Source organism: Delphinapterus leucas, chromosome 2, assembly GCF_059928025.1.
Source record: "Delphinapterus leucas isolate spDelLeu-1000000601 "Yukka" chromosome 2, BTC_Dleu_Yukka2, whole genome shotgun sequence".
Taxonomy (NCBI): Eukaryota; Metazoa; Chordata; class Mammalia; order Artiodactyla; family Monodontidae; genus Delphinapterus; species Delphinapterus leucas.
Genome location: NC_143130.1, coordinates 122,004,847 through 122,030,610, shown reverse-complemented (window position 1 = coordinate 122,030,610; position 25,764 = coordinate 122,004,847). Strand labels below are relative to the sequence as shown.

The 25,764-nt window shown below is 37.5% G+C and overlaps 1 protein-coding gene across 1 annotated transcript in view; it reads right to left on the bottom strand.

The window, feature by feature from the left end:
* Positions 1-1,295: 1,295 nt before the first annotated feature.
* The window catches only part of LOC149750278 (melanoma inhibitory activity protein 2-like), a 27,311-nt gene continuing 2,842 nt past the window's right edge, over positions 1,296-25,764 (bottom strand). The window contains 7 exon segments of the mRNA XM_089907647.1: positions 1,296-3,694; positions 3,697-3,813; positions 3,919-4,137; positions 10,641-11,871; positions 15,373-15,459; positions 17,604-17,737; positions 19,446-25,764. The exon segment at positions 19,446-25,764 is cut by the window's right edge and continues 2,842 nt beyond it. Coding sequence (XP_089763773.1) covers positions 3,636-3,694; positions 3,697-3,813; positions 3,919-4,137; positions 10,641-11,871; positions 15,373-15,459; positions 17,604-17,737; positions 19,446-19,560 — 1,962 coding nt within the window. The 5' untranslated portion in view covers positions 19,561-25,764 and the 3' untranslated portion in view covers positions 1,296-3,635.

The window sequence follows — 25,764 nt, the reverse complement described above, 5'->3', positions numbered from 1 at the left end:
ACATAACTCCTGATTAATTCTTCCTTAAATGTCATGCATAGTACTACCCTCTTAAAATCTACAATTGAAAAGAGAAATACTAAATTAGGTAACTGATAAAAATAAAATTGAATGTTTTATTCTATATTCATATAGAGTACATGATTTTTACCATGTGAAAGATATCAAAGTTTGTCCTCCTTAAGTAGATATGGGATTTTGCCATCTTATATAAGCTTACTTTAAAGGAAATGGAGAACAAATGCTGTTAGTGTTTGTGACAGCTGCTAGAAAGCATACAAGAACATTAGAAACATGCTAACCAGTAAACCTTGTCCACAACCTAGAAACTGATTTCCCTTATGAAGGGCCCTGTTGCTAAACTGTAAACACTAGTTACTCCCATTTAATTAAACAGTCAGTGTCACAGGCTGTACGATCTAGTCCTTCAAAAGAAAGTCAAACATGCTGAGCCACATCTTCATTCTCTGCACTAGTGATGTAAGAGCTGTTCTCAGAACATACTAAATCAGGAGCTACCTGTTGAACAAGAGCTGGGTAATTTCCATTGTTTATTCCACGTATAAATGAATATATTTATATATATTTTTTATTCTAGTTAAGAATATATAAAGGTTAGAACCCAAAGAGCCCCCTCAATTATAAAATAAAGTAGATTAAAAAGTGGTGTTGATTCCTATTACTTAAACAATTCAAAAAAAGTATTTTGTATACAAAATCTAACTAAAATTATCAGCGAATAGAAACAATTACCTGAAGCATTTAGGCAAGAAGAAAAGGAAACACTTTTGCCTAAATTTAACTGGAAAATTGCTCAAATTTTCCATTTACTGCAGCTATTATGGATGCTTAATAGACCCACTAAGACTTAGAATTCCTGACCTGGCAGAAACTCTTCAGAGCATTTAGCCCAAACATTATGAACTTAAAGCTGTATAGAGGCCAAACAGTTGAAATAAGTATAGGGAAATGAAAACCGCATGTCTATTCAATGCAAGCGCTATTCAGCTTGAGCTTCTTGTTGCCACAGAAGAACGGAAGACTATGTATTACAGTCTTCTACTTTTTCAGGAGAACGCAGAAATCCAGATTTTTATATGAACTAACCTTTGAAATGTAGTCAGCTGGTTCATAATTTTTAAACAATGCTCAAGCCAGCCAGTGACCAGTCTGTCGTCTAGTCTCTGCTACTGGTATTACAGTTTTAAACCGAGACTTCCCCAGAGAAAAAGTGACTCTCCAAGGTCACAAGATAATTAACAAATTTAAATTCAATATTTTCATGTCTGAAGAATTTCAACCAAAATGGTTCAAGTAAAATGTATTTGATGATATTTAATGAGTCCACAAAAGTAAGCTTACTTAGCATAGCCTGTATTAAGTAAGCACTTTATATGAAAGGTGAATATGGTGTACTAATAAATTAGTTTTTAATTTAGTAACTTAACTGGTATAATTTATGGGAGAGGGGGATGACAAGTGAGGGCTATGTCAGTTGGACATAGTAATAAGTAGAATTAATTAAATGGGTAGTTGAAAGTTTTATTATGACTATTTTTATAAATTACATCATTATTAGTTTTCCTTTTCTCCTATGCTAGAGCAGATTTTTAAGTAATGTTTTTAATCAACATCTTCAACACCAAATCATACAGAGTAAATTAATCACGTCTCTGAACTTATTTACCAAGTAATGTCAACTCTCTAGAAACCAGCAAAGAAATAAAGTAAGGAAGAAGCCTCTGAAAACAAAACAATATGTGTCATTAAGCCTAGTTTTCACAAATACTCTTACAGTCAGTGGCACCTGGTCACCATAACTAAAAATCTGGTAAATTATCCTCACTTTTCCATTTTCTTCTCCTTGCTACGTTCGATCAATCATTAAACCCGATGAATTCTATCTACAAAAATCTACCTAGTTTGTCCTTCCAATCATTTTAACAACCACTATCAGATATTAGGCCAAAGGTTAAAAAATGTGGCTAGTGGGCCAGACCCAACCCACAGAATGCTTTGTCTGAACTGCATGATATTTTTTCTAACCTAAATATTTGCCAGCATTAAAAATTGGGAGATTTCACACAGAAGAACCCAGATTTCCAACTTTTCTTGAAATATCAGAAGATCTGGCAAAAACTAGGCTGAAGGTAAGTAGCAACTACATGTTTCAGAGAAAGCATACACTCTCCAGTTGGTTACAGCTCTCACCTTTACCTGTGCTGCACTCATTTCATTTGAGTTTATAAACCCTGTTTTAGACCTTCACCATTTATTTCCTGAACTAAAGTGATAACTTCTTGATTGGCCTCCCTGCCTCTGGTCTTTATCCGGTTCAATTCTTATTTGACAATGTTGACAGATAGACTTTAAAAATGAAACTTTTTCAGTTCACTCCCTACTTAAAATTCCTCAGGGCTTCCCTGGTGGCGCAGTGGTTGAGAATACTCCTGCCAATGCAGGGGACACAGGTTCATGCCCCGGTCCTGGAAGATCCCACATGCCGCGGAGCGGCTGCACCCGTGAGCCATGGCCGCTGAGCCTGCGCGTCCGGAGCCCGTGCTCCGCAACGGGAGAGGCCAAAACAGTCAGAGGCCCGCGTACCGCAAAAAAATAAAACAAAATAAAATTCCTCAATAGTGCCCCGTCATTTAAAAGATGGAGTTCAACTTCCTATCATAACATGCAAAGCTATTTTTTACATAATCCCAGTATACAACTTCAGTCCCACTCTGTATTCAATCAGACTGAATTGCTTATAGACCTCCAAAAATGCCAAGCTCTCTCCCACTTCTGTACTTTTAAAAATGCTCTCTCCTCAACCTAGAATGTTTATCCTTTCTTGCCTGGCTAACTCCTACTCTTTCTTCAATATCAGCTCAAGTAAGATCTCTTCTGGGACATTTTCCCAGGCTCCTCCTCCCCACCCTCTCTACCTACCACTTCCAATCAGTCTACTAGGCAGCTCCTCCTGTATATCAGTAGCCTCCTGTGGCTATTACAGCACCATATTATAATTATTGCATTTTTTTTTCTGGTGTCCTCCAACTAGAGTGAACTCCTTGAAGGCAACCACTGTTAAATTTCATCTTAAAATGTAAATGAGAAGACAAAAGTGCTTCCTCAATTATTTATTTGGTAGCAGTAGATGAGAAAAGGAACAAACATTTGTAAAAGGCCTCATGTTCCAAGTACTACAGCTAGGTCCTTTTGCAATATTTCATTTACAATAAATGAGATAGAATTTAATAGGATTTACAATAAATGAAAAAGTGGACAGATTTTAGAATTTCAGTTATGACTTGGTTAAATTTTGAGGTACTAGTTGCTTTTGCAAGATTCTCATATTACACCATTCTGAGGTCACAGCTGTCACTCAAATACTAATAATTTGCTTAAGGTTAATTTTCAGTTCATATTATTTCTGAGTTAACTCTTAGTGTAATTTCCCCTGATTTGAAAAAAAGGAGAAGGAAAAAACTCAAATGCTCAAGATCAACAAAGCTTAAGGAAAGCTTTAGAAAAAATCCTTAACAACATCCATGCAACAAAGCATTCATGTAAGGAGAAAGCTTACATGTAAAATCTTATGTAAAGAGAAATGTTATGTAACACTCACATAGTGAAGGATTCACTCAAACATAATTTTCAGCTGTTCCTATACTTAGTAAAATAGGTAAAATTATTGAAAACATCTAAAACGTCAACTTACCCTTTCTGTAAGAACTACAATTGGTGAAAACGCAGAATTCAGGAAATCATAAACATCAATTTGAAATAAATATTTCAGAATCTGACACTCAGAAGCATCTTCTGTCAATTTATAAATAAAAATATGTTAACACTTGATGCGATGTAATTTTGAATCTAATTTTTTCTTTACTTGCTGCATTGGAGAACAAATAGCTTGTTTCTTACCTTTTTGAGCAACATAATTTTGAGAAGACAAAGAGTAATCTGTTGAAAAGAGCTGACTGTTTGACAGGGTATTTTCCACAAATGTGTCTATTTCCACTTGAGTAGGTCTTTCAGTGTCTAGTGATGTTTCTGATTTTTCATCATTATTTTCAGAAGATAGAGTTTTGAAATGTACTTCTTCGTGAATTCTCATAGATAACTCTATTTTAGAGACCATATCTGCAAATAAATAAGGAGAAATGTTTGGGATTTTTTTTTACATGCTTGCTTTGTTGTGGGCTTCCTATTTTTTTTCTAGGCAGGTCATTCTTTGAATCTTGTGGGCATTGTGATACTTCATTATGGAAAGAATTCATTAAAACATAAATTTGTAGCCTCTATTAGTTGCTACTTCTGATGTAATAAATTACCACACACTTAGTGGCTTAAAGGATACAAATATATTCTCTTAGAGTTCTGGAAATCAGAAATCCTACAACCAAGGTTTTGGCAGGGCTGTGTGTTCCTTCTGGAGGCTCTCGAGGAGAACCCATTTCATTGCCTTTTCTACCTTCTGGAGGGCATCTGCATCCTTTGACTCATGGCCCTGTATATATGAAGATATATATGTACATCTCAAGAACTTTCATTTAAAAAGGATTACCAGGCTTCCCTGGTGGCGCAGTGGTTAAGAATCCGCCTGCCAATCCAGGGGACACAGGTTCAAGCCCTGGTCCAGGAAGATCACACATGCCGCGGAGCAACTAAGACCGTGTGCCACAACTACTAAGCCTGTGCTCTAGAGCCTGCGAGCCACAACTACTGAGCCTGCGGGCCTAGAGCTCATGCTCCACAGCAAGAGAAGCCTGCACATTGCAACGAAGAGTAGACTCTGCTTGCCGCAACTAGAGAAAGCCCGTGTGCAGCAACAAAGACCGAATGCAGCCAAAAATAAATTAAAAATAAATAAATTTATTATAAAATTTATAAAAAATAATAAAAATAAAAAGGATCACCCTTCCCCAAAATAAAGAAAAAAAATTAACTTGAAACATATATGTCATAATTTTACACATTTGTAATGTTGCATCATATGCATACCATGTCATTACATGCGTACATGTGCATACCATGTCAAATAGCCATCAATTTAAGACAATTCAATTTTCAAACATAGTTTAAACTGATCACCTGATTCAATGAACTAATCAAACAGGATTCAAAAATAAAAAGTTCTAACTAGTCCTAGCCTGAGCTATAGTATTCAAGTAAATTGTGGGATTTATTCCTCAGTTACTTTTTAAGACAAGGATAGAAAAGTATCAGTGCAGCCCTGAAAAACAATATTAAAGAGTAGTCCTGGGCTTCCCTGGTGGCACAGTGGTTGAGAGTCCACCCGCCAATGCAGGGGACATGGGTTCGTGCCCCGGTCCGGGAAGATCCCACATGCCACGGAGTGGCTGGGCCCGTGAGCCATGGCCGCTGAGCCTGCGCGTCCGGAGCCTGTGCATCCGGAGCCTGTGCTCCGCAACGGGAGAGGCCACAACAGTGAGAGGTCCGCGTACCGCAACAACAACAACAACAAAAAAAAAAATATATATATATATAATAAAAATTAAAAAATTAAAAAAGAATAGTCCTAACTGAATTATTCAATGTCTAACTTTGCTCTTTGAGTTATGAATTTAACACATGGCTTTGATGCTGTCACTTACTTAGCATTGTTTAAAAGATGAAAGTCCCAAGTAAGCAAACACACATCTGTAGTTTACTCATGCCACCTGTGGACATTAAACTTAAAAATGAACAATCAACTCAGGAGTCTGAATACAATAGGACTGTTGTAAATACAGGACTCAAACAGTGATCTACAATGATGTTTAATGGCATTAGGGGAAAAAAAGGCTTATTCGACAATTAATTACACCAAATTTATATGTGCTTAAATTGGTTTATTTTAAATACTGTTTTACACTGCATTTGAAATAAATATATGTGAAGAAAATGAAAATTTCCTGTAATAATTTCATATTTGATTATACTTTTTTTTTTTTTTTTTTTTTTTGCAGTACATGGGCCTCTCACTGTTGTGGCCTTTCCCGTTTTGGGGCACAGGCTCTGGACGCGCAGGCTCAGCGGCCATGGCTCACAGGCCCAGCTGCTCCGCGGCAGGTGGGATCTTTCCGGACCGGAGCACGAACCCGCATCCCCTGCATCGGCAGGAGGACTCTCAACCACTGCGCCACCAGGGAAGCCCTGATTATACTGTTGAGGTATTATTTTCACATTACTTAAATCTAAGTTATAAGATTTACATTAGAAGCCAAAACAATCTTGAAAAAGAAGAGCTGGAGGAATCAAGTTCCCTGACTTCAGACTATACTACAAAGCTACAGTCATCAAAATAGTATGGTACTGGAACAAAGACACACGGATCAGTGGAACAGGATAGAGAGCCTAGAAATAGACCCATACACTTATGGTCAATTAATCTAGAACAAAGGAGGTGAGAATATACAATGGAGAAAAGATGGTATCTTCAATAAACAGTGCTGGGAAAACTGGACAGCTACATGTAAAAGAATGAAATTAGAACATTCTCTAATACTGTATACGAAAATAAACTCAAAATGGATTAAAGACCTAAATGTAAGACTGGATACTATAAAACTCCTAGAGGAAAACATAGGCAGAACACTCTTTGACATAAATTGCAACAGTATTTTGGGGGATCTGTTTCCTAGAGATGGAAATGGAAACAAAACCAAAAATAAACAAATGGGACCTAATTAAGCTAAAATGTTTTGCACAGCAAAGGAAACCATAAGCAAAACAAAAAGACAACCTATGGAATGGGAGAAAATATTTGTGGATTATGCAACTGACAAGGGATTGAGTTCCAAAATATACAAACAGCTCATACAGCTCAATATCATAAAAGCAAACAACCCAATCAAAAAAATGAGTGGAAGACCTAAATAGGCATTTCTCCAAAGAAGACATCTGGATGGCCAAGAAGCACATGAAAAGATGTTCAATGTTGCTAATTATTAGAGAAATTCAAATCAAAAGTACAATGAGGTATCACCTCACACCAGTCAGAATGGTTATCATCAAAAAATCTACAAACAATAAATGCTGGAGAGAGTGTGGAGAAAAGGGAACCCTCTTATACTGTTGGTAGAAATGTAAACTGATACAGCCACTATGGAGAACAGTATGGAGGTTTCTTAAAAAACTAAAAATAGAACTACCATATGATCCAACAGTCCCATTCCTGGGCATATATCAGGAGGAAACTATAATTTGAAAAGTTACAGGCACCCCAATGTTCATAGCAGCAATATTTACAAATAGCCAAGACATAGAAGCAACCTAAATGTCCATTGACAGATGAGCAGATAAAGAAGATGGTATGCATATATAATGGACTATTACTCAGCCATAAAAAAGAATGAAATAATGCCATTTGCAGCAACATTGATGGACCTAGAGATTATCATATTAAATGAAGTAAGTCAGAGAAAGACAAATATCATATGATATCACTTATATGTGGAGTCTAAAAAATGATACAAATGAACTTATTTACAAAACAGAAATAGACTCAGACATAGAAAACAAATTTATGGTTACCAAAGGGGAAAGCGGGGGAGAGATAAATTAGGAATTTGGGATTAACAGTTATACACTACTGTATATAAAATGGATAAACAACAAGGTCCTAATGTATAGCACAGGGAACTATATTCAATACCTTATAATAACCTAATATAGAAAAGAATCTGAAAAAGAATATACATATATTCTTATACATATATATTCAGTTATATATGTATAAGTGAATCACTTTGCTGTACACCTGAAACATTGTAAATCAACAATACTTCAATTTAAAAAAGTACATTAGATACAGATATGACTTTCTTACAATTGTTAATAAATTAATAAACAATTTTAATTCAAATAAAATAATGAATAGTTTTCATATTTAACTGTACTTGGGAAATTCATTATTTAAATAAGCTCAGTTTGGAGTCCTTTTGTAAAATAGAGTTCTAATATCCTAATATTCCCTTAGGATCTATTAATATTGTAATATAAGTAATTGTTCCCTAATTTATCTGTTTTGTAAATTCTTATCTCAGGATATTAGCTTTTTATAAATGTGGTTATCTCAAACCTCAGCTTTTCACAAATACTTTTACAAGATCAGTGATTCATTTTCCTTATGCACTCTTTCTAAATAAGTCAAGTTTTCATTTGTTATTCCCTAAAAGAGTTGTTGAAATTATCTGAAAATATTGGCTATTTTAGCTATTTCTCCAATATTGAGAAAATAGAGTCTGTGGTTTTATCTGAATCCCTCTTTCAGTATTCTTTTTTTTTTTTAATATTTATTTATTTATTTATTTGGCTGTGTCGGGTCTTAGTTGTAGCACTCGGGATCTTTGTTGCGTCATGAGGGATCTTCCGTTGCCACGTGCCGGCTCTTCGTTGGGGCTCTCAGGCTCTAGAGCACGCGGGCTTAGTTGTCCTGCAGCATGTGAGATCTTAGTTCCCCAACCAGGGATCAAACCCGCGTCCCCCTGCATTGGAAGGTGGATTCTCAAACACTGGACCACCAGGGAAGTCCCTAGTATTCTTTTTTTAAAACAACTTTGCACGACCCCAGCTTGTTTTTCATTTAATTAATAGTGAAATGTTTTGAAGTATTTATATAGTAAGACATCATTTTTCTGAAACTTAAAGGAATTTCTTAACATTTTTATAAAAGTCCCTCAAAACTAGTTATAATTGCATAAATGCCCTGTTCTCATTTGACTATCTACCAAGTTATTCATATTTAGAAATTCTCCCAGCATCACTATATGAAATGATAAATTCTACTAAAATGATATTCAGAATGCCCTGAAGTTTCTATATATAAGCTCTAAAATATTTTTATATATCTATATTTTGAATACTGTATTTCTGGGCCCGATATCGTTTTCTTTTAGTCTCTCTTCTTTCCAATTACTCATCTGCTTTTTCACAAATACTCCCTTAGGATCTAACAAGCTTAGAACAAAGTAATTTCCTCTAGCCTTTGAAAATCTAGGTCTCTAATGTTTTCAGTCATGAAAATCATCACACCACCTTATTTAGAAAAGGGTTAGAATCTAAAGTCTATAATCTGGTTGAGGATGTTGATCAAGTAAAGAACTCATATTTTGTAGAATATTAAGAAATAACATATAGTTCTTCTGGAAATTCAAGATAATCAACCAGCACCAGTGAAATGTGTTTCCTTCTGAGTTTGCAACATTGTTGATCTCTTCTTGTGAAAATTTTTCTTTCATTCTAGGATTCGACTGTTTCTATATTTTTGGCCAATATTTGTTGAGTTTCTAATCTGTCCATCATAGAGACATCAGAGTGGAGATGTGGGAAAGTCATGTTATATAATTCTTTACTTAAAATACTATCCACTTGTTTTTAATCGTAGGAGTTGCTAGATACCTGGACATCTAGATCTAGAAGTATCCTCTGATACTCTGCTCTCTTCTGTTGCCCTCTGTTGATCTCCCAGAATTGGGAGGCTTGAGGAAGAAAGCTGAAAACTTTTTACATTGTTTTTGCTTGAGTTTCCTTATTATCTTGTACACTTAAAGAAAACCCTTGTTATCATAGATCTTCTTGGGGGGAGGAGCTATAGATCTAGAATAAAATATCATTCAGGAATCAAGACAATTTTAAATTACCTTAGCTTGGGTTTCTAAGAACACCATTCAGATAGAGCTATATTGGGAAGGTGTAAATGAGCTAAAAAGTGAGTGCAAATAAGAAAAAATTCTCACCTAACAGAACAGGAAGTCAATGAACATCATCTAAAATAGGTTACTCAAAGAAGAATATGAATATTTTATTTAGAAAATAGAGATAAACACTAAAAGAAATTTTCTTAAAAAAATAAAGGAGGGCTTCCCTGGTGGCACAATGGTTGAGAGTCCGCCTGCCGATGCAGGGGACACAGGTTCGTGCCCCGTTCCGGGAAGATCCCACATGCCGCGGAGCGGCTGGGCCCGTGAGCCATGCCCGCTGAGCCTGCGCGTCCAGAGCCTGCGGGTCCGGAGCCTGTGCTCCGCAACGGGAGAGGCCGCAACAGTGAGAGGGCCCGCGTACCGCAAAAAAATAAAATAAAAAATAAAGGAAATTATTGTCCCTGGGACAGAAGTAGAAGTAGAAATGGACAGAGGGAACAGAAATTGCTTTTGTTAAAAAAAAAAAAAAAAAAAGCCTTAGCACTATTTATATTTTTAACCTGTTTACATATAATAGTTTGATTAAAGCTTATTGTAAAAGACCTTGAGATCTTGAAACATCCATGTATAGCCAATCATTCTTTGTCCCTTGGGATTTTATTTTATGTTATTAAGATCTACTAAATCCCAGAGTAAACCAGAAATTGATAAAAGGGTGATTGATAAAGTTGTTGTTGATTATTGAGTATTTTGAGAAATATGGATTCCTGGATGCTTCATGTGATTTTCACTTTTTAAAATAGATTATGTTTAATGTATGGACACCAAGCGGGGAAAGGGTGGGGAGGGGTGGTGGTGTGATGAATTGGGAGATTGGGATTGACGTATATACACTAATATGTATAAAATAGATAACTAATAAGAACCTGCTGTATAAAAATTTTAAAAAATAGATTATATTTTAAAAAGAAATCATATTATAGATATTTTTATACTAACCTGGCTGACTGTATCCGTTTTTCAACATCATATCTTCCATATTATCTGTGGGGTAATACTCAACTGAAAATTCTCTTTTATCATTTTCACCTCCATTATTTTCATCCAGTGTCTCTTTGGGAAATGGCAATTCTGTCTCCTTTGGAATGTTCTGGAAGTTCCAGGGGTTGTCAAAAGTATACAAGAACTTTTTAAAATATGGTAAAGTATCAGAATCGTCTGTTTTCTCTAAGACCCTTTTCTTGCCTATTTGATTTTCAGTTTCCATAATTTTTATTATTTTTATTTCTTGTTCCTTATCAGGGTCAAATTCACTTGTTGGAGGATGTCCATGTTTATCTCCCCCACCTTCTTCTTCATTTTTTCCATCATCTGATATAATTTTATCTTCATTAGCATATGAAAATCCTAGCATAGCAAAACCAAAATCAAACCAACTTGGCTTGAGAATTGAGCTATCATTAGTGATTGTGTCTTCTTTTTCTGTTAATATTTCTGTACATGGAACGGTGGGTTCTTCCTCAGAGGATATGGAACTAGGAACATCTTGTAATGGTGGGTTGCTTTCTTTGGACAGTAATTCAAGCCCTGTATCCTCACCCCCAAAACCAAAATAACTTGTAAATCCACCACCAAACCAACCAGTGTCTTGAGGATTGAGGATGTGCTCTGACTCAGACACTAGTTCAGACTGTTTCTTTGGCACTGAATCAAATTCTGATTCAAGTTCTTGCTTATGTTCTCTTTGGGGCTCACCATTGTTTAATCCCTCTGGGTCATTCTCATCTTCCATGGTTATTTTTCTACTTCGAAATGAGCTTTCTTCTAGAGGTTCAGTAACTGATTCAAAAGTCTTTTCTCCAGCTTGGTCCTTTCCAAATCCAAACCATCCTTTCACTTCAGGAATAGCTGAGGATGGTAGGACATGATCCCCTTCTGGAATAGGATACTCTTCCACATTTCCAGCTTCTACTGCTTCCCAATCTTTTGATTCACTAGTACTTCTGATATCTTCAGGAGCCTCTGAGGCTGGAAATTGGTCTTCAAACAAAGTACTTTCAGAAGTTGAATAAAAGCCAAGGTCTATCTGAAAATCACTTTCATATACTCTAGATTTGGGCTCCTTGCCTTCTTCATATGGATATATATTTTCACCATTACCACTGTTTAACTCACTATCTTCATTTTCAAATGTGTAGCTTATTCCAAGAAGACAGAGAAAGTCAGATTCCTGAAAGAAAAAAAGTTACGATTGACATTAATATATAAAAACTCCTTGTTTCTCTGAAATCATTTAAAATGGATGAGTATGATTTTCCCAAGGCCACACAACTAGCTCAACAGCAGAGCAAAAACTCCTAATCTCAAACACTTGTATCATAACTGACTTTTCAGGGTTAATGATATAAACCTAAATGAAAATCCTCTTGCATTAGGATTTATTTATTATCAAGTAATTGAAGAAATTCAGAAGCAGAGGCAATCAAGTAGTGAGTATATTCTGCAAATAAACTCTAGTGAACAGGTGTACATGGCCACAAAATCTTGCTCCTGGTAAGGGTACACTGAATGGACATATGCAGCTGTGCAGCGCTTTCAGGGAGGGGAATGTACAGCACATGGTCACAGCTCAGACAAACCAAAGACTCTAAAGCATGAAGGCCTGGTTAGAAGTTGCACTAAAAAAACTTCTTTTTTTTGGCTGCGTTGGGGTGTAGCTGCGGCACGCGGGCTTCGCTCTACTTGTGGTATGCGGGCCCCAGGGCACATGCGCTCTGTAGCTCGCTGCACGCAGGTTGAGCCGCGCGAGCTCAGCGGTTGTAGTGTGCGGGCTCAGTTGCCCCGTGGCATGTGGGATCTTAATTCCCCGACCAGGGATCGGACTTGTGTCCCCTGCATTGGAAGGCAGATTCTTTACCACTGGACCACTGGGGAAGTCCCCACTTAGACTTCTTTTATTGAGATATTGCATGTAGCCGATGGAAGCAGTGATCTCCTTGCTCATCTCACAAAACAACCAAATCATCAAGAAGAAAAATGGTGAAGCTATTTTTTTTTATCTGAAGGTATGAAACAGTGATATACACTGCTCTTTGGATATCACCATTATGAAATGAGAATAAAGCTCAGAATTTTACAAAAAGAAACTTCAGAATTGCAATTTGACAGTATTTTTTGGCATTGCAACATAGTAGGTGATTAACAACAGACGCTGGAGCCAAACACTCTGGGTTCAAATCCTAATCCTGCTGTTTACTAGCTCTGTGACCTTGGGCAAATAGGATGACCTTTCTATGCCTCAGTCTCCTCGACTGTAAAATGAGAATAATGACAGTACCTACCTTATAGGGGTGTTGTGAGGATTAAATGAATCAAGTAATTAAAATAGCAACTGTCTCTAGTAAATACTAGCCTAACCTAGCCCAAGGTTACACTACCCCAGATGAACCAGTCATGCAAGGATAAAAAGGCCCAACCCCTTGCCTCTATTCAGGACAACCCTGAAAGCCCATTCCAGCTTCAAAGCTCCTTATGGAATCACCTGAAACCTTTGTTGCAACCGGATCACAGTTCAACTTCTCTGTCTGCCCAATCCTGCTTTTTCTTGTATTCCCTCACAGGTGCTATTCCCAAGAGTACTCCCTAGTAAACCTCTTGGATGCAAAGATCCATCTCGGATTCTATTTCCCAGGGAACTTGACCTAAGAATTTGGGCCTTCTAGGGACTTCCCTGGGGGTTCAGTGGGTAAGACTCCATGCTCCCAACGCAGGGGGCCCGGGTTCGATCCCTGGTTGGGGAACTAGATCCCACATGCATGTTGTAACTAAGACCCGGTACAGCCTAAATAAATACATGTTTTTTTAAAAATAAAGAATTTGGACTTTCTATATGCTTACTATGTGCTCTGCACTGTGCCAGGTGCTGAAATTCTACAGTAAACAATAGAAAAACGTAATTATAAATTGTGATAAGTGCTATGTAGGAAGTAAACAGGAAGCTCTGATTAAGAAGCAGTAATTCCTTTAGAATCATCATGGAAGAGCTCTCTGAGGCACTGATGTTTCAGCTGTGACCTAAAGGATAAGAAGGAACTAACCAGGTGAAGAACTTAGGGGAAGCATTCCAAACAGAGGGAACAGCCCGTTTGGGTTTCTGGGCTAGGAAAGAGCTTGGCATGTTCTAAGAACTATCAATAGGCCAGTGTGGCCAGGAGCATAGTGAGTGCGGGGAGAGTGGCACATGACAGGGTCAGCAGCGGGAGCAGCTGCAGATCATGTAGAGCCAGGGTAAGGAGTCAGGGCTCGATTCCAGGTTCAATGCAAAGCCATAAAAAGGCTTTAAACCAAGCAAATGACATGATCTGATTTCTTTGTTTTTGTATCTATAAGATCCATTGCTGTCTGGAGAATGAATTGGAAGAGGGCAAAAGTAGGGGCAAGGAGACCAGTTAGAAACCTACTGCAGTGTTCTACTCAAGAGACAATGATGCTTTGAATCAGGGCTATGGGGAGAGTAAAAATGAAGAGAAGACAGATATATTTTGGAGACAGAACTGACAGGACCAGTAGTTATACAGTGAATAGACATTTAATCCCAGAATTTGTGCTGGAAAAGAGCCAGATAATAGTTTACTTAACTAGGCAGACTGACTTCACACTGACCTCATGTAAGGTAAATAGGCTTAACCTGGAATGTGAATTAAATGGGCTAATCAGATTCACGTATTGAAGAGTCACCTTCTGATTCCCATTCTCATTATCAAGCCCAGCATTATCAAGCTCATTTAAAACTCCAACAGCAGAAGAGGTTTACAGATATGAGACCTAGAGAGTGTGATGGGAAATAAACTCTGTCCCAGTAGGACAATAATATTAGTAATAATATCTAACACTTACATAGCACTTACTAAGTGCTGTTCTATGTACTTTACATATGCTAATTTTTTTTGTTTGTTTGTTTTTGTTTGGTACGCGGGCCTCTCACCGCTGCCGCCTCACCCGTCGCGGAGCACAGGCTCCGGACGCGCAGGCCCAGCGGCCATGGCTCACGGGCCCAACCGCTCTGCGGCATGTGGTATCTTCCCGGACCAGGGCACGAACCCGCGTCCCCTGCCTCGGCAGGCGGACTCCCAACCACTGCGCCACCAGGGAAGCCCAATATGCTCATTTTTTGCTCAATAAATTTGTTAAGGTAGCACTATATTATAATCATCATCTTCATTTTACAGCTGAGAAAAAAGGCACACAAGACCACGTGGGAACTAAGTGGCTGAGTCAGGCTTTGAACCCAGTCCACCTCCAGAATCCATGCTCTTAACCACTATACTTTACTGCCTGTTAATTTTTCAGTAAGCAAAATCCTTGTCATCAATCTCGTCTTACCTGATTTTATTCACATACTCAAACTACTCCTAGAGTGAGTTTTCAGACTATTTTATATATCCACTATATAAGATGTATAACTAATGGGCACTTATACCACAGAAAACTGTTTTAGCCAAAAATTTTTAAATTCAGTTAATAACCGATAAAGCAACTATACTCCAACATCAATTAATAAAAATAAATAAATAAAGTAATACATTCATTAAAAAAGAAGAAGAAAAAAACTATTGGTAATTGGAAAGGAGAATTCTTGGGTGTTTACAACTATTTCTTTTGTTAGAGAAAATAAAATACAAATTTTCTTTAATAAATAAATTCAATTAATAACCGAAATGAGTTTACTCACTTTTGTTGATATTTCAACTTCCTCAGATATGAACACCTCTTCAATCTGGACTGCATCTCTGGGAAAATACCCAAAGTCCTTTCCTTTCTATCAAAATGAAGAATGAAGATTAGCAAGGAAGAGTGATCAGAGCAATAATGGCCATTGAGCTTAATTTTGTTTCATGTCCTTGGCTTTCATCTATTTCAAATTACAAACATTAACGGCTTTCATTTACCATCTAAAAGAAAGTCAGTGAAATCATATTCCTTTTGCTACTCGACAGAACAGCATAAATCTGAGGGAAAAAAGGGCCAAGCTATAAAATGCCACTTTTTCAGATTTCAGAGGGAAAACCACACATTTTCTTTCTTTTTCTGTTCTTAATGACCTTTCTTGCCCAGGTGGACCACAGATTTACACTAGTAAACCTGGAATATCAAAAAGCAAGAGAATTGCGACTGTAGCCAAGCAAGATGGAGCTGTGACATACGCAGCATTTTCAGGATGTCAAAATTGGGTAAGATGTTTAAACTCTGAAGGGCTGAGGTGGATTCATCAAGATAGTAAAGATCTATGAGTCTTCCAGGGTGCATTTGGTTCCATACAACTTTTCTGAGGGTGCCTTGGTAACAGAGATCCTCTCAATCGGTTTAAGTGCATACAAGATGTCCCCCAAGAGTGAAGGCTTCACATAACCGCTCTCGACCCATTTCCCACCCCTGTCAAAGTTTAAAGAGCATATTTCTTTTGGCCCTTTGATTCAGCACCATTATACCTCAACTGTGATTCTTCCAGCTCTCCAGTTGCTGCAATTATTTGGAAACTGACGGAATGAACTCCAGTGTGGCTTCTTTTTCTTGGCCATGCCAGTGGGGCTTGCGGGATCTTAGTTCCCTGACCAGGGATTGAACCCGGGCCCTCTGGCAATGAAAGCCCAGAGTCCCAACCACACAGTGTGGCTTCTTAAACAGTTATCTGCCTGGACTAGACACCTAAGGCACAAAACCAAGTGTGCTTGAAACGTCACCCTGGCTCCACACATTACATGCTGCTTTTGTGTGGAACTATCATTTTCACACATAGTAAACAAGAAAGAATGCTTTCTTTTCCTCTTATGATACTGTGTCATTTTCCTTATAGTTGCACTGAATACCTCCCATGCATTCAAGACAGAGAAATGGCATGTTTAAGGCACCATAAGCAGTAAGAAGTCTTGGGAGCTGCAAAGTCCAGGTAAACAATTCTGGCCAACAAGAGTCTGAAGTTCAGTCATGTAGTCCCACATGCTAAAAAGCAGGATAGACCCAAATAGAATCTGCTCCTTCAAATAAAGATCACAGAGGCTACACAGGGAAGAGATCTTATGCATACGCAATATGGAAATGATGTATGTATCAGGTTGGTCATGCTTGTTCAGCTTGGGAGTAAAGTCACTTGTCATGGTATCTTTTCATTCTGAGGCATGATATAATCTAAGATACAGACCTATATTCAACTGAAAATATTAATCATTAATTTTTCTATCTGTATATTCAGAGAGGTGATTGAGGCATCTAGGCATTTCAGTGTAATAGGACTTTGGGCCAAACAGTGGTCTCTCTCAGTTATTCTTTTTCTCCACGAAAAATTCATGTACCTCGCTTCCCTAGGTTACTGATCTTTCTAAGGATCTCGTCAATAGCAACTCAGTCCTTTATTTGCTCAGAAAGACATGTCTTTTTTTGGCCAAGTGGGATCTTAGTTCCCCAACCAGGGAATGAAACTGCGCCCTCGGCAATGAAAGCGCAGAGTCCTAACCATTGGACCACCAGGGAATTCCCAAGACATGTCATTTAATCTGATTAACTAAAACTTCCCAGTCTCTCTTAAACTTGGCCATTGGTAGCACCAAGGAATGGCTGGGGTTACCTAGTCATCTCATAATCTCCATTGGCACCTCTAAAAGTCTCTCCAAATAAATATAAAACCTAAGTTCAAACACTATGCATGCTGTGTAAAAGTAATTTCAAGGCACTCTTAAGCCTTCATCCCAACAGGACTGGCTTCCCCAAAGCTACTTTTTATAGAAATTCTGGAACCAACACTGAACATGACCATTTTTTTGTTTGTTTGTTTAAATATGTTAAGGGTTTTTAATAGATATATAAAGTACTTTGAAATTCTTAAAGTTCCTTTAGAGATGAACACCAGGCATCCTTGTGCAAGCTAGTCATTTATTCTGTATTCAATTTGTAAGATTAGATACTTACACTTCCTGCCCACAAATCTTCACTTTCTCCTGCAAGTTTAACATAAACAGATATCTCTTCTCCCTTAGTGAAGTTCAGGTATCGACAGTCAGGTCCTCTGTAATCTCTTACGGCTAAGACTCTGCTTATTAAAGCTATGTAAACATGCAGAGAAAAACACACAGTAGAGAAGGGAAGGAAAAGATAATTAGTTTTCTTCTGGCACCTACTATACTCCAGGCATCATGATAAGCTCTTTCATACCTTTTATTACTGCTATTATTAAATCCTCAGAACAGACTTATGAGATAAATAATCTCACCTCAGACTAAAAAATGAGCCTTTAATTAAGTATCAAAGAGTTGGTCACACACCTGATAAATGGTGGAGCCAGATTTGAACTGAAGTTCTTTTCACTGCAACATCCGCTTTCTGTATTCTGAGTTTTCTTTCTGTTTTTTCCTAAGCCTTTCTAAAAACCCATCAGTCTCTCTTCATGGACAACTCATATTCTACTTCCTCTATAAGACATCCCTAATTGGTCCATCCTACTCTGCCGCTTCTCTGAATTTCAATATTATCTATTATCCTTATGTTGTATTACTATTTACTGTTTCATATTGACCTGTCTTGTCATCATTCACTAGAATGAAAATCCCTGGAGGACAAGAAACTTACCTTACATTTCATTTTATCCCTCTTAGATACACACCCCTCATCCCCCAGACCCAGCACATAATAGGCCCTTAATGACTATGAAAGACCATAACCACATATGCTAGATTTAGCCCTTCAGCACATAAAGTAATATACATACCTTATTAACGATTATAATTATACTGGCATATGTAAAACATTTTCATTAAGTCGTGCAATTAAAGTTAAAATAACTTTTATCAATTACTATAAATTTGAATGTTCTCTTTTCATGTTATGTGCCTAGCCCTAAGGAAACTAAAATGAGGTTGTAAAGAAGGAAAGAAAAGTTGTTATAATAATATTATTATAAAACATCATCTAGTAAACATTCTCTATATATTAAATTATGTATCCAAATGATTAAGGAAAATGTTTACACATAAAAAATTTACTTTTAAATCATTTATGTTCATACTAATAATATTTTGCATTTTTAATTACATGTTGCAAATTCGAAGTAATTCTCACATACTGGAGGGATAGAACAATATAAAGCAATTCTAATATACTGGGATGCTATTCATTTTGTACCATAATGCCAATTTCAGAAAATAAGTTCTTAAGCAATAAAATGAAAATTAATTTCTCTTTGTAGAAGAAGGAAGTTTAATATTCAAAGATATAAATAAAATTATGTATTCCTAACACTGATTTCAGTATTTTTTCATAATAAGGGAACACAGAAATAATTAATGTTTGATAAAGTTTACACAATAGATCATGATGGTTTGAAATAAAAACAGTTTAGAAAACTCATGAGAATCAGAAACTTCTGATTGTGAAATAGAAACTAAAAAATGTAAGGGCTTCATAAAAATAACTATCAAATGGCTTGATATCTTTTTTAATACAAATCAATCACATTTATCTTAAAAAATAGTAAAAGTGCTAATTAGTTTGTTTTTGAGATCTGGATTAATATCCTTAAAATTTCTTATATATTTATATATCAGGCTGATCTTTGCCCCTTTGTATATTTACATTAAAAACGATCACAAAATACTTTGCTTCCAGCATTTCTCTTTTATAGTGTACTATACCTTATAAATATTTCTCAATGATATTAACGTTCATTTTCATCATACATGTCCACAATAACATTTTACATCATTTCAGAGCCTCATTTTAAGAGGAAAAGAAGGGAAAAAAAGAAAAGCGACTTACTTTCACATTCCAAGTCACCACATTTTTTTAAGTCTGCCAGCAGTTTTGTGCCCTCCAGACATTTTGTCAGAGAAATAACCAGAAGGAGGATTCTGTGAACTCCAAGATCCGCCATGCTAAAACAAGCAGGAATCCCAAACAAGGTTTAAACCAGTTGTTTAGGCACTAGATATGCCAGCCAAAACAGGAGATACCCCACACTCTTTACTAAATATAAGAGGAAAAATTTTGGGGTTTTTAAATCCCTTGATAACTACCTTTTTCTACCGGTGTTTAGGCTTAACTTGAGGGACAAAAACTCTCTGTTCTCAATCTGCAGTATCAGCAGTGTCAGGTATCCAGATTATACATAAGGGTTTAATAATTAACAGGGATTTTTAGTTGGAGTCATGTTTTATAAAGCCAGTGCAGTAAAACTCTCTTGCTTAAAGGCACCTTGCATTCCACAGAACAATTCTTAAAGAGGCCTTCATAAAAAGGTAGTTCATCTCCTTCTGTTAAAGTCTTCAGGTAGATCAGTCAATAAGTTCATAGTATTTGCTGCATGCAAATACCAGCGTCAGTGGAGATATAGTTATATGTAGAAGCAATAATAATTTATGTTAAAAGCATGGTTTGGGATTATCATGATGAAAGTTATTTGAAAAAATTATCCCACGTTCGTATTTTAACAACCTTCAGTGTTACTATGAAGTTGAAACTTATATTTAGTTAAGATAGTTAAAATGTATTAAGTACTTATTATGTTGCAGGTACTGTCAAACAATTATGTGATCTGATTTTACTCTCACATCAACTCTCTGAGGTAGGTAATATTATCATCCCCATATTTGCATTATGAGGAAACTGAGGTACATAGAGATGGGTTAAATCACTTGCCCGATGTCACATAGTGAGTGGAGAAGAAATTAAAACCTAGGCTCTGTGACTCCTCCTACCCACAACCACTATGCTTTACCACCAAGAATCAAGTCATCTGCCACAGAAAGATGTCTACTCCATCTGCAACAATACCATTCCGGAAACAGAAGGTACAATATCATTTTATGTATTTAAATTCATATGCATATTTCTGTATATATAGAGAGAAAGAGAGAGATGTCTGAAAGAATCCTCCCCCATATGGTGGGAATATATCATGTGAGTTCCAGTTGTGTTCACTTTCTTCTTTGTATTTTTCTCTATTGTTTGACTTTCTTTTAAAAAATCAGTAAGCATATATAATTTTTAAATAACAATAAGGTTTTGAAAATCAAATTATTTGAAAGATATTGTCACTAAAAAGGGATCAAATCCCTATATTGGGAATTTTGGTGTAAAACACTAGATCACAGTAGATTTTTGGAAACCAAAGTTGTTCTATTTTAATCTCAGGAAAATATTTTTCTAAGCCCTTCTTTGCTGTACCTTTTCCCAGTGTCTGGGCATGCCAGGGTATACATACTTTGCAGAATGCAGCACTTAATGACACCACGCTCCCCTCTAGCGCCTGAGCAAGCTAATATGAAAGACTGTTCCTTTCAAAGTCCTAAAAAAAAAAGACGTGTGTTTTCTATTTGTTTGTTTTCCAGAACCAATAATTAGTAGGAAGCCTGCTCTCTGAGATCAAAGATTTTTTTTTTTGCAGTACGCGGGCCTCTCACTATTGTAGCCTCTCCCGTTGCGGAGCACAGGCTCTGGACGCGCAGGCTCAGCGGCCACGGCTCACGGGTCCAGCCGCCCCGCGGCATGTGGGATCTTCCTGGACCAGGGCACGAACCCGTGTCCCCTGCATCGGCAGGCGGACTCTCAACCACTGCGCCACCAAGGAAGCCCAAGAGATCAAAGATTTTTACATCCTCAGAAAGAATCTGATAGAGCATGGGTTTGAGGATCCTTTGGTTTACAATCAGAGCGCTGCCTAGCTGTACACGTGCACACTCAAAAAGGTGTAGGTTGAATACTTTTGCAAATCTATAAACTATGTTGTCAAGGACGTTAAAGAACAATTAGCTCTTCAGCTTCAAAATTTGGCACATAATTATTTACATAATCTGTAATATCAAATCAAGAATATTTAATAACTGGGACTTCCCTGGTGGCTCAATGGTTAAGACTCTGAGCTCCCAATGCAGGGGGCCCGGGTTCAATCCCTGGTCAGGGAACTAGATCCCACAGGCATGCCGCAACTAAGGAGCCCACAATCCGAAACTAAGGAGCCTGCCTGCTGCAACTAAGACCCGGTGCAACCAAATAAATAAATATTTTTTTAAGAATATTTAATAATTAATGTACTTCATCATTTTTGTATTCAATACTAAAGATGTTATGGCTAAATTCTGAACTAGTTAATTTAATTGTGTTCTAAGTTAAGATAGAGAAGAACCCAGATAAATTTAAATTTGCCTGTTCATTTGAGTCCAGAAAAACAAGAGGACAATCCTTGCTTAAGATACCAGCTTGAAGAGATTTGCTCCTGCTAGAAATGTTCCCACTTTCTTGCTACTTAATGCACTCAAATGATCTCATTTTATGTCCAGATCATTACTTAAATATATTTTAATAGGATATCTGAAAATGTGGTAGCACAATGTCAACTATCTCTAACAGATCCAGATGAAGAGGTGGTATATGAAAGGGATAAGAACATTTAGTTTAAAGAAACCAAAGCATCAGGAATTCCCTGGTGGTCCAGTTGTTAGAACTCTGCGCTTCCATTGCAGGGAGCGTGGGTTTGATTCCTGGTCAGGGAACTAAGATCCTGCAGGTTGCTGCGGTGTGGCCATAAAAAACCCAAAGTATCAATTTTCACCATAAAAACAGTCATATTGACTTAGCCAGACATTATATAATGGCTGATGCATTTTGCAACTCAAGTGTTGTGTCAATATTAAAATATACTACTACTGCTAAGGAATGGTAAGAGTCAGGAATACGGATTTGGAAAGCCTATAGCTTTCTTCAGAAACCACATAGGAGGTAAGAGTACCTACTGCACAGAGCTAAAGAATTAATTGTCAAAGCCACACATGTTCAGTGTCTTAGAGGTAATATCACAAAGCAACCCTTTCCATGAGTATATACAGACAGAAGCATGAATGCTGCACTTCTATTACTTGGTGATGTTATTTCTGATACTATATAGTACTGTCTTTTCCCTTAGTACCTCAGATTTCCTAAAGTGGGAACATATTTCTTCAATCAGCTGCCTGTTACTTTGGCAGTTTATAAGATAGAGAAACTTGATTACAGTGGTGCCATCTTATCCATGGTTTCACTTTCCATGCTTTCTGGTACCTGAGGTCTGAAAACATTAAATTGAAAATTCCGGAAATAAATGAGTCACAAGTTTTAAATTGTGCACCGTTCTGAGTGGTGTTGATGAAATCTCATGCTGTCCTGCTCCCCCCTGCTTGGTCATGAATTATCCCTCTGTCCAGCATGCCCCACCCATCAGTCACTTAGTAGCCGCCTTGGTTACTAGATCGGCTGTCAAGTTATCACAGTGCTTGTGTTCAAATAGCCCTTGGTTTACTTTTTTTTTTTTTGGAGTATAGTTGATTTACAATGTTGTGTTAGTTTCAGGTGTACAGCAAAGTGAATCAGTTATACATAAACAGATATCCACTCTTTTTTTAGATTCTTTTTCCATATAGGCCATTACAGAATATTGAGTAGAGTTCCCTGTGCTATCCAGCAGGTTCTTACTAGTTATCTATTTTATATATAGTAGTGTGTATATGTCAATCTCAGTCTCCAATTTATCCCTCCTTCTCCTTATCCCCTGGTAACCATAATTTGTTTTCTACATCTGTGACTCTACTTCTGTTTTGTAAATAAGTTCATTTGTACCCCTTTTTTTTTAGATTCCACATATAAGCAATATCATATGATATTTGTCTTTCTGTGTCTGACTTACTTCACTCAGCATGACAATCTCTAGGTCCATCCATGTTGCTGCAAATGGCATTATTTCATTCTTTTTAATGGCTGAGTAATATTCCACTGAATATATGTACCACATCTTCTTTATCCATTCCTCTGTTGATGGACATTTAGGTTACTTCCATGTCCTGGCTATTGTATTGTAAATAGAGCTGCAATGAACATTGGGGTGCATGTATCTTTTCGAATTATGGTTTTCTCTGGGTACATGCCTAGAAGTAGGATTGCTGGGTCATATGGTAGTTTTATTTTTAGTTTTTTAAGGACCCTCCATACTGTTCTCCATAGTGGCTGTACCAATTTACATTCCCACCAACAGTGCAAGAGGGTTCCTTTTTCTCCACACCCTCTCCAGCATTTATTGTTTATATATTTTTTGAAGGTGGCCATTCTGACTGGTGTGAGATGATACCTCACTGTAGTTTTGATTTGCATTTCTCTTATAATTCGTGATGTTTAACATCTTTTCATGTGCTTTTTGGCCCCAAAGTGCAAGAGTAGTGATGCTGGCAATTAGGATACGCCAAAGAGAAGCCGTTAGGTGCTTCCTTTAAGTGAAAGTTCTCTACTTAATAAGGGAAGAAAAAACATCATACGCTGAAGTTGTTAAGATCTAAGGTAAGAATGAATCTTCTATCTGTGAAATTGTGAAAAAGGAAAAAGAAATTTGTGCTAGTTTTGCTATCACACCTCAAACTGCAAAAGTTACACCCACAATGTCTGATAAATGCTTAGTTAAGATGAAAAAGGAATTAAATTTGTACAATAATATTGAGAGAGAGACCACATGACTTTTATTGCATTGTACTGTTATAATTGTTCTATTTTATTATTAGTTATTGTTGTTAATCTCTTACTGTGCCTACTTTATAAATTAAACTTTATCATAAGTATGTATGTATAGGAAAAAACATAGTATATATAAGATTCAGTACTATCCGTGGTTTCAGGCATCCACTGGGGGTCTTGGAATGTATCCTCCATGGAGAAGCGGGGAGTATTGTAGAAAGTACTTAGGATAAGTTGAACTAATTAAGCTGGGGTGTTTCTTACTAGGGAGGAGGCATTAGAATGGAGCCTTTGGAAACAGTTCCTGTGGTAGACAGGCACACAGTGAGAGACTGGGATCAAACTGGTGTGGAAGATGTGGGGATGGCACCCCACATCCCATCTTCAAGGTAAGACTTTCTGCCCAGCTGCAGGGAGTGCAGTGAGCTGGCAGCCTCCGGCTGGCACCTACTTCCATGTCTGCCTCAGCTACAGAGAGCCACTTTACCCAAGATCACCCTTCCTCGGTGATCTAGTGAATCTAGTTAATAAATGACGAGCGAGTACAAAGGCAGGATCATCTCGGCCTAATGTGGGACACTCTGACAGGCATTCCTCACTCTAGAGCTCCCTGTTGGGTTGACTGAAGTTTTGTAAAGCCTGAATTGGAGTTTGACTTCCCCCTTTTCCCAGCCCTGCCTTCTCCCCATTCCTTTCATAGGTGTTGATCCCTTGAACCCAAAATTCCGTCTCAGTATTTACTTCTAGAGGACCCAACCTCAGATGCTAGTGATCCACAGATGCAGAAAGAGGAGATGGCAAAACTTGCACATTTTGGCGCTAGTCACTCTATGGCTCTTCTTACTTTTGTTGCTTTTCTGTTGCTAAAGGCCATGTTTTAATTCTGCCCACTTTTTCTCATTCTATCAGTCAGAGTTCTACCAGGAAACAGATGGGTATTCCATTTTGAGGGAGGCACTCTTCAATGACTGAGGAGTTTCTAATGGACTGTTAACAAAGGTGTGGGCAGGGTTAAGGAAGACCAGCAGGGGATGTAACACCTCCAGGCATGAAGGAACAGTAACCACAGCCTGGAGAGAACTCTAGGAAAGGACTGCCCAACAGAAACTTGAAGCCTTCAGGGAATTCCCTGGTGGTCCAGTGGTTAGGACTCCACGCTCCCACTGCAGGGGGCATGGCCCTGGTCAGGAAACTAAGATCCCACAAGCTGCGCAGGTAGCCAAAAAAAATTCCTTAAAACTAATCCAGAACATAAAAAAATAAAGTTTCCCAATTCTTAAAAAAAAAAAAAGAAAAAGAAACTTGAAGCCTTCAGTAAAGGAACTCAGTCAAGAGAATATCACTCTTTTTTCTGATCTCCTGACTGTACCTCCCTGGTGTTGTACCATACCCAGTCAGATGCCAGAGAATAAGGGAACCCTTCAAAGCAGTTCTAAAGGTCTGCGCTCTAGGGACACAGAGCAAAGTGGCAAAGAGTGGACCGAGAGGAGCAGAAAAAGAACACCCCACACGTCGTCTTTATTCCTTTACTCTGTGTTTTTGAATAATATTATGCAATATTCTCTATATCCAAGATGGTATGTGTGTGATATTTGTTGATCAGGGG